Raw genomic sequence first — 9,026 nt, 5'->3', positions numbered from 1 at the left:
GTTGTATTTTTCCAGTGTTTATATACAAATGTTTACGCAAGAGGTTGATCAACTTTCGTCACTTGGTGACGCTGCGCAGCAAACATGATTGGGAGGTTTCTCCCCCGAGGTACCCGGCCCACTAGGGGAAAACCCTATAGAGAGAGTTAGCTCCTCAACGACTTCCGCCATTTTTTCATTGCGCTGGAATCATAGCGCCCTCTATACAGGTGGCTGGAATGTTTTGCAAAATTTTCCACGATTTCGGCACCAGCTTACCATGTGGACGATACCAATTAGCTCTATTCCTAATTTTTGGAATAGTTTTCATGACATTTCTTATTGTGATTCTTAAAGTGTTTCAAATATTTTCATGAAGTCGAAACAGCATTGTTGGTCACAGTTTCACCAAATTTCTAATCAATGGCCGAACACCCTGGCGAATATTAGAGATATTTTATTTTTTTTATTTTAAACGCCTTAATTGAGTCTGCTTAAGCCGTAATTTAGTTCAGATCGGCCAATATAGAGACGCGAATATTGGCCTGGATTTACAATTGTTTTTGGTGGAAGAGGAAACTTTTCCCACTGCAGATGCATGTGTGCTTGTTTTGAGTCAATCCGCATGGAATGTCATGTTACGGTTGTTAGGAAAAGGACAAATAAGAATAAAAGACAAGTAAGCAAAACCAGAATAAGAAATAGTCACAATTGACTTTCTGTGTTCATTGCAGAATAACCCAGATTCCTCAGATTTTTACACTTGCACAAACTTGTAAATGCTTCGCTAATTTGAGAAACACCACGAAAATAAAGGGGTTTTTCAACATTAGACTCACAAATTACCAAACCACAAGAAAATGGGAGGATAGTTTGTGTGTTACGTATCAATTATTCTTAAAGGTAAAGTAAAATGTACACACATTGCTTTCAGACTTCAAATGACAATTCCTTGTCATATTAACACAGTTTTGTGTGAAAGTAACGCATGTGTGTCGAAGAGGTGGCGATAGAATTTCGTCACCTGTTGGCGCTGGGCCGCTTTTAGTCACCGAGAGTTTCTAACATGCGGTATCCGCCACCTGGGGAATCCCCTATACCAAGAGACAGCTCCTTCAACACCAAAGTCCGCCATTTTTTGAAGTCGAAGTCGGTGTTGTTGTAACGGCATTTCGCAACCAAGCCCGATTGCGACATCATCTCTTTATACTGGCGAAACCAAGGTTTTGACCCGTTATAGGCTTTTGATGGCTAGTGATGTAGTTACATACAGAAAACCAATTAGATCTTTCGGTTGGCTGGCAATTGTCTGAGACTGCAAGTGATTAAAATTGTTTTGTTGTAACGATAAGGAGTAAAGTTTTTTTGTAAATATGCGCATTACACAACTTAAACGAAATCTATATTTTCGATGTTTTTAATGCAGTTCAACGTAACTCACACTTCCTTTCTGATGCCTGTGTGAGCTTGGAAACCCAATAATGTCACAACAGAATAATAGAAAGAATTTTCCTTCACACAATTGATTTTTAATCTACAACTTACAAGGCGAATCAAAATTGAACAGGAAGTTGGCGAAAATGAAAACTACAACAATTATTCTCACTCAAATGGAAAACTGGAATCAGTTGTACTTGGAAATAATGTATTATTGTCCACTCTATATCTTAATGTGTACCAAGAATTATTGTAAGTGCCCATACAAACTCAACTGGTACAATGGGTCAAAGTATGCCGACGTGCTGTACTAAACATTATCATGCAACGTTGAAGAAAAAATAAACATAGCCGTCTTGGACGGAAACTTTGTACAGGGAACTGTCAAATCGTTTAGAAATTGTTAAAATAACGCGAGGAAAGAAATCCGTTCAATAACTCGGCTTTAAAACAAGGCAATTATTTCTGACGCATAAAATGGGGGGGGGGGGGATTAGGTTTACAAAGTAAAGTTTGATTTTTCAGAAACACGCGTTACGGAAAAAATAAATATGTCTAATTAGCAAACAGAGCAGAACTTTGTTTAAACGTCAAGAAATAATGTTAAAAAAATGTTCCTATGTACGGGTTTCTGTGACTCAAGGGCTAGTAGTTTAAGCGTTGAATACTTTTACAAATATACCAAAGAAAAGTACTTCGAATCGCAACCACCAAGCAATTATTCACAAAAAATATCACAATTTCACTGGAACATGTGGACTGACAATGCAAAAAGAATTAAATTTACAGAAGGTCACTGGCATCATTCTAACAGTATATTTGCTTAGTTTAACAATATGGTATTTTTTCGTGTCCCAATCAGCCAATTCAAAGAAGTTTGAACAGAAAATGGCTAAAAACAGTCAATTTTGAACGTGTTATAACATGCGCAGGAGATTGTCCAGCGAATTTTGAGCGCTGAAGGCAAATAAGGAAGTAGGGTCAGGACCAAACACGCTCTCAATCACCTTGCTGGCTGCCACAGGTGTTATGTTAAGTATCACCGCTGTTTGTTTGCTGGGCCCGCGGGGTTTCGAACCAACGTACAGGCGATATTCCTGGTTTGGTTTCCGACCGTTGACGTGACGTTGGTGCAAAGCCTTCTTCATTGCATCCTGGAACGAGAAGAGCTTGACAGGTTTGTATCGTTCCAGTTTAATGGGTGCCGTTGGAGATACTTCCAGATCAAAGTAAAATAAGACGCTCTGAGAGAGACGTGTGACCCACAAGTTTCCACCTTCGTCGCATTTGAATGCAAACCCTTGGTCAGTACGCTGGAGAATTTCCGACACAGTAGTATGGCCGTTGCCACACTTGGGCATGGTGTACGAAGGGTATTCGAAGCCCTCAGCTGGTATAGAACGACCGAAAAGTTCTACGATGGCCTTTTGTAAATTTTCGTCGCCGTAAAATATGCGCAAGCCATTGGAACAGTCGAAGGATTTGTAGTCGACCGTCGTGTTGTCGTACTTAATTTCAATTTCGAAAGTAAACAATTCCTTGTCTGTAATAAGTCATAGATTGGTTAGACTTATGTTGTGAGTAATTTTTTTACCATATTACTCCAGGCCGACTTTTTTACCATATTACTCCAGGCCGACTCGACTAATAACAAAGATATAATAAATTATAACTTACAAAATTATTATGACGTATTATTTTCAGATCAAAACTGTCAAAATAAGTTGCTTGAACCCGTGACATTAAAAACAGTCACGTTTGTTAGTATAAAAACTCTTACGTTCGATGTTATTTGAGCGAAGGATGAAATCGTAAGCTTGTGGCAAAGTAGCGGATTCCTGACTGCTGCAAGTTTGTTCAGCGCCAATTGACATTGGAGAGCCGTCATACGAATTCGAAGCTGAACAACAACTTATATGAAAATACGTTGACAAAAATTTGGTTTCAAAATACCAAGTTTAACGTCCATCAACGGAATGCTGCAATAAAGTCACATGTGGAGCCCTAATGTAAACGAGTCTAGAAAACCTTTAGTTGTTAGAGATTTTTTTACCAAAATAAGTCGCAAAATTGCTTGTTGGGACGAACAATATAGTCTAAATGGAATTGTTCTTTTGGCACTTAAGTTACGAAATTGTTTATTGTAACCAACGTTCCATCCGGCGAGATTTCCTCAGGATTATGTCGCAACGATAATGCATTAAACGCATAAAACACCAACGTCAGAAAAACACAAGAAAAAGGGATTCGATAGCAATGGCACTGCTTGCATCGTCACGTGACCGTTTGCGTCTACTTTCCAGCGATTTTTAACAGCTTGTCTTTTTTATTGTTTATGCGCTTAATGCATTATCGTTGCGACAAGTCTCGCCGGATGGTGGACGAAACGTTGGTTACAATAAACAATTTCGTAATTTTAGTGCCAAAAAAACAATTCCTATTAATTACTCTGCCTGGCAGCAAGTAGCACTGCATAGTCTGAATGGTTTTCAATCCTGGTTTTGGCCAAAATGGACTGAAACCATTTTTCGTGGACGTTGCATGTGCATAAATGGTGGGGATTATCAGTCATTAACTTAAATAGTCAAAACAAGGTGCCTTGCAATTTCCTACGACGTTAAGAACGCACCCAATATTAAGTATACTGATCATAAAAACCTAATTCACAGCTAAACTTTTAACTTACAGTTGCCAGGACTGCACGCCAGAAGATCATTTTGGCTCAAGTTTGTAATAGAAACGTCACTGGATGCCGGCAATGCAAAATTAAAATCGTCACTAGCAGGTTTCAGTGGTGTTAATTCGTCAAGGCTTCGTTGCACGAAACCGGCCTCATTCATGGGCTGCATTCCCTGTGCGGTTGAAAAGGCTGAGGGCTGAAATACAGCAAGCTCTCCATAACCCTGGTTCGTTTCTATGGCATTGGCTGGGTTTGTTGGGCCAGACGCTGGATGTTGTCCGTACGCCTGTGACGAATAGGAAACGATGATATAGTTGAATGGAGGTAGATATTTCCTCTTGCAAAGTCATTTATGTTGAACAATGCACCCTAAGTTGCTTTTGTTCGTTAATATTGTTATTGTTATTTCCATTAAGATTACATGGGAAAATCAATGCCCCACAACCATCAATAACAGCTTTTATAATTATCTAATCTTTTTCCACCAAGGAAAATGCTTTTACAAGGGAATGGAACAGGGTAACACAACACTAATTTACCCTTTGACGTGACAAGGTGAAATATATTAGGTTACGGTAAACACAATCTGTGTACATAAACCAATTTATGACACAAAAATACACATGGAATGTAACACAATACCTGCTGCATTGAAACATGAGCTGGAATACCTGCAACCATATCTTGGCTCACATGACCTACATACAAGATAAAAGGCATTTAGTTCTGCAAGAGTTCACAATTGACAGGTTTTTGAAGATCAATGTACACACAAAGTAAAGGCTATCAAAATATATCGTTATTTGGTGTGTGCATTCTTAGGGCGCAGTATTTGACAAACATTGGGTAACTATTGTGATTTCATAATGTCGAAGGACAGAAAACTGTGTACACACTTAACTGCACAAACATACATCACAGGTATTAGCAGCATGGAAATTATATGAACCGATAAGAAAATGTTATACATTACCTGGAGACATTTTTATATCAGGGTACACAGATGTTGGTGTTTTTTGCAGCAATTTAGAATCATGTTTGTGGCTTTGATTGATGCTGATTTTCTTTTGTCTGTTTTTTTCTGTTTAAAAGCAAATAAGATGAACACAATTGTCTATGTTTACAACTAACACGGATACTAACCAAGTTGTTTCACTAGGTTTATGTTTTAATTTTTGCTTTGTTACTTTTATTGTTCTTTTATATGAACGTATTGGCATGATATAGAAAATGTCAAAAGTGACTACAGGAATCAGCCTGTGAAGTCGGTGATCATGTTAGCATGATACATGTTTTTCTCAAAAGCACTGATTGTTAATATAGGACAGGGGTGCACAAATAAAACAATTATGTATCCCATATTTGATTTGTACTCTTAGGTCCAGTGCCACACACAGTTACAGCCATACAATATTACAAAAATATCAACACGGTCGAAATTGTTTGACTTTTGAGGAGTGTTGTATGCCAAGACAGATGTATATCACATAAACTATGTTAAAGTTGATTTTGCATTGTTAGACAGCTGCATCGCTGCATGGCATGTCATTTTCAAACCAACATTGTTATATGTCTCATTAAGCATGTTTCCAATATTGTAAATATTTCATTGCTTTCAATCAATTGTAATGAATTCAAAACTTTCCGAAATAATAAATCAGTGCACCCTATAGAAGTGACGGTGTATGCAAAAAAAGTCATAAATTACCTTTAACTTCTTCACGTCGAAGCACTCGATAAATCTTGTAATTGCCTGTTTGTTGACCCATAGCATTTGAGCTGCTAATTTCGTCAAAGTCCACAGACTTGTGCAATGCACACCGAAAGTTGCCCTTAAGCTTTTTCTCATCGGGTGGATTATTTTCATCATATTTGTCCTTGTGTTTTGCCCAAGCCTAGCAATGGTAATGTGATGTTTACAAATGAATTCAATTGATTCTTTTTGAATAGGTTTCATTAGGTTTTTAGGTACATGCCAGTCTATATAATGACACAAAACTAAAGATTTTTAACTCGATTGATGACTATACTGGGAATTTTTTAAAAATTTTCTTGCAAATTAAGGTAGACTAATTAAAAAAAAGGCATGTATATTTTCATACCCGAAAGATTTCAAAATGCTCATGCCAGTTTGGATAATGCTTCTGCGTCCACGGAATCTTGAAAGTTCCCTCACTTTTATCCAACCACTCAACATCTTTGAAAGCTTCTTGGTCGAGCTTGTTTATGAGCCATTGTCGGAGTGGAAGTTTGTACTCTTGCTCAATTCGTGCTTGGTTGTCCATGGTATAGTTGCCACTCAACCAAGTTTGTTTTGAAGACGCTTGTGGCATTTAACTGTGGCAACAAAAATTCATTACAAAACACAAAAAGGTGCACAAGGTAAAACAAGGGTTAAGTCACTTAGCGAAAATAACATTTTCCAAAAATAACAATTGCCAAACTATGACGGAGCAAAATTTATGCAAAAGACGCTTGACTGCTGAATATTTTTTTATAGCATTGCAATTTAAAACAAGCAAAACCAACCATCAAAGAACAAATGAAAAAAACACGAAATTATCAAAACAAAATTTAAACACATATTGACACCCACATTAATAAACTTACTCTTTTGACATGCAATAAAGCCAAGGGCAACACGTAACTCAATTTCCAAAACTGCCATAAGTCAACCGCCGAAAATATAAATACCATACTATGCCTTCTTTTCGCGCTTGCCTCAGCAACACACATTCAATAATAAAGTGACGTCAGACAGCGATACCGAGGATTCGCCCAGGGTGATTCCCCAATACCAAGAAGTGACTTAAGACTTTGGTCATTTTACAAATTCGTGGTTGACCGAACACAACTGATATATGGGCCATTTTTGCGTATATATTTTTACACATATTTTTAGCGACAGGGATTTTGTATTAATCACTTTGTAAGCAATAAACCGCGGAATTGTTTTTTTGATAAATCGAATTAGTTTAAAAACTTTCCTAACCTCGGGCAGAAATAAATTTCACGTTTCAAATTTTTGAAATAAGTCATCAAAAACTGATAAATGTTGCTACGTGGCTATTATATACTTGTTAACCGCAATTATATAACAAAAATATTGCGTGACATATCAGCATTTAGGGCTATGCATTGTACAAATATTTGAACAAAAATGGCAAACAACAAAGTCATCTGATTTTCGTTTTGTCTCTAGCTTAGACCTCCAAAATCTTGTAACGCAACCATTCCAGAGCCAACAACCGAAATCTAGGGTAGGCATATAAGCTATATATTGCGGCCTGGATGCTGAAGTGGGAGATAAAAAAAAAACGAAGTATTAATTTTACGAGGGCAATTTTAGACGTGGACGCCTGACGCTGCAGAAGCTTTGTAGAAACAATTATAGAAGGTCTAGCAGAAAAATTTTTGATGAGTGGTCAAATGCATCATTGACCAAATTGTACTTTTTCACGCCAAAAGTAGGCTACCTTTTTCATCTAACTAATCACCTAAACCCAACATCAATTCCTGATGAAAATACTTTCCCAAGATCAAATGCAAAGCCATTTAGCAAACAGATTAGTATACACGATTTCCTTGGGTACCTTGTTACACTTTTCATTTTACATGCGTGTTAAAGCACGAAAGTAATGTGAATAAGCATCATAAGAAATGTACAATATGTTTAATTGGTATCGGTCGGAAGAAGTGCAACATTTATTACGCTGGACAAAAGAATTGGATACATATGTTTTTTGTGTAACACCTCATACAAAATGGAATACACAACTTAATCTCTTCAATTTTATGCTGTGCAACAGATAACCAACTGCAGAACGTTGAAATATTTCGGTTGAATTACGAAGGCTCTCATGAGGCGCTTAATAATAAAGAACCTTACGCTCTTGTACATAGCAACTAGTCAAACGGGATCTTCTGTTTAATCTTGAACTGTTTAGTGATACATTCCAACCTTACATTACATTGTCACTTATAACTTTAAAGGCAAAATAAAGACATGCCCTTCACAAGCAGTTAGATTTCAATAACAGTTTGTACAAAACATGTTGAAATTTTGCAAAAATTAGGAGGGATTAGGGCGGCTTATACAATAATGTAAACTCTGTGGCAAACTCCACGTGGCAACGAAATGCGCCATTTTGTCACAAATATCAACATGTACAGCAAATACAGGTTAACTGACTCAGACAACTTGTAAAATATTTCATCTATATAATCAAACATACTTTAATGAACATTTGGGAACAGCCAGCCTATTGACACAACTAACAACTGTTATAAAGTCGTTGCTTCGCATCATGGTCGTACGAGAACGGAGAAACTCTAGTTTCGCCGACTGGTGCGCTTACAGCTGGGTCGGGGCCTTATAGTGACATCCTGTGGACAAACTTCGGGTTTAATTTAGTCGCATGTAGGCGCAAAACAGCCTACTCTATCGAAAAGGAGATCTGCATCCCAGCCCATAGGCGTCGATTTAGTGGTGACTGGGGTGACATGTCACCCCTCACAAACAAACAGGGGTGACAGCGCATACATTGTCACCCCTGGATTTCGTTCAAATTAAAAATTATTGCCAGAAAAAAACACACACATTATACTATGCATTAAGCTATTTTCCTGTATTATCACTGTCACAATCTTGACAAACAAATGTGTCTGGTGCATTATTGCGCAGCGCAGCAATTGTTGTAGCATAATGGTAAGAATCGACATTGTTGCGTATTAGATTTGATTGTTACTTCATAATTACTAAATCTGCAATAGGCCGGGTGAAACAAATGTGCCGCTTTTAGTAAGGGGATTCGTAATTAAAGTGTTTGAAACTCATGATTTAGTGTAAAAACAAAGTAACACGAAACGGAATTTGCATCGTTTGCCTACGTTTAGGGCGATACGAAATGTTTTTTGCGAGTTTCTAAAA

The 9,026-nt window shown here is 37.5% G+C and overlaps 1 protein-coding gene across 1 annotated transcript; it reads right to left on the bottom strand.

Moving 5' to 3' along the window:
* Window positions 1-2,026: 2,026 nt before the first annotated feature.
* On the bottom strand, window positions 2,027-8,344 carry LOC145905640 (uncharacterized). Its single transcript, XM_082992893.1, has 8 exons — window positions 6,707-8,344; window positions 6,199-6,433; window positions 5,805-5,991; window positions 5,070-5,177; window positions 4,739-4,794; window positions 4,103-4,382; window positions 3,197-3,316; window positions 2,027-2,959 (listed from the first exon to the last, which is right to left on the bottom strand). Exons 2-8 carry the CDS (start codon window positions 6,427-6,429, stop codon window positions 2,334-2,336), a joined length of 1,608 nt encoding a protein of 535 aa, XP_082849019.1. The 5' UTR covers window positions 6,430-6,433; window positions 6,707-8,344; the 3' UTR covers window positions 2,027-2,333.
* Between the last annotated feature and the right edge of the window lie 682 nt (window positions 8,345-9,026).

This window comes from Ascidia mentula, chromosome 6 (assembly GCF_947561715.1).
Source record: "Ascidia mentula chromosome 6, kaAscMent1.1, whole genome shotgun sequence".
Lineage (NCBI taxonomy): Eukaryota > Metazoa > Chordata > Ascidiacea > Phlebobranchia > Ascidiidae > Ascidia > Ascidia mentula.
The sequence above is the reverse complement of the archived record's forward strand: the minus strand, read 5'-3'. Positions and strand labels throughout refer to the sequence as shown.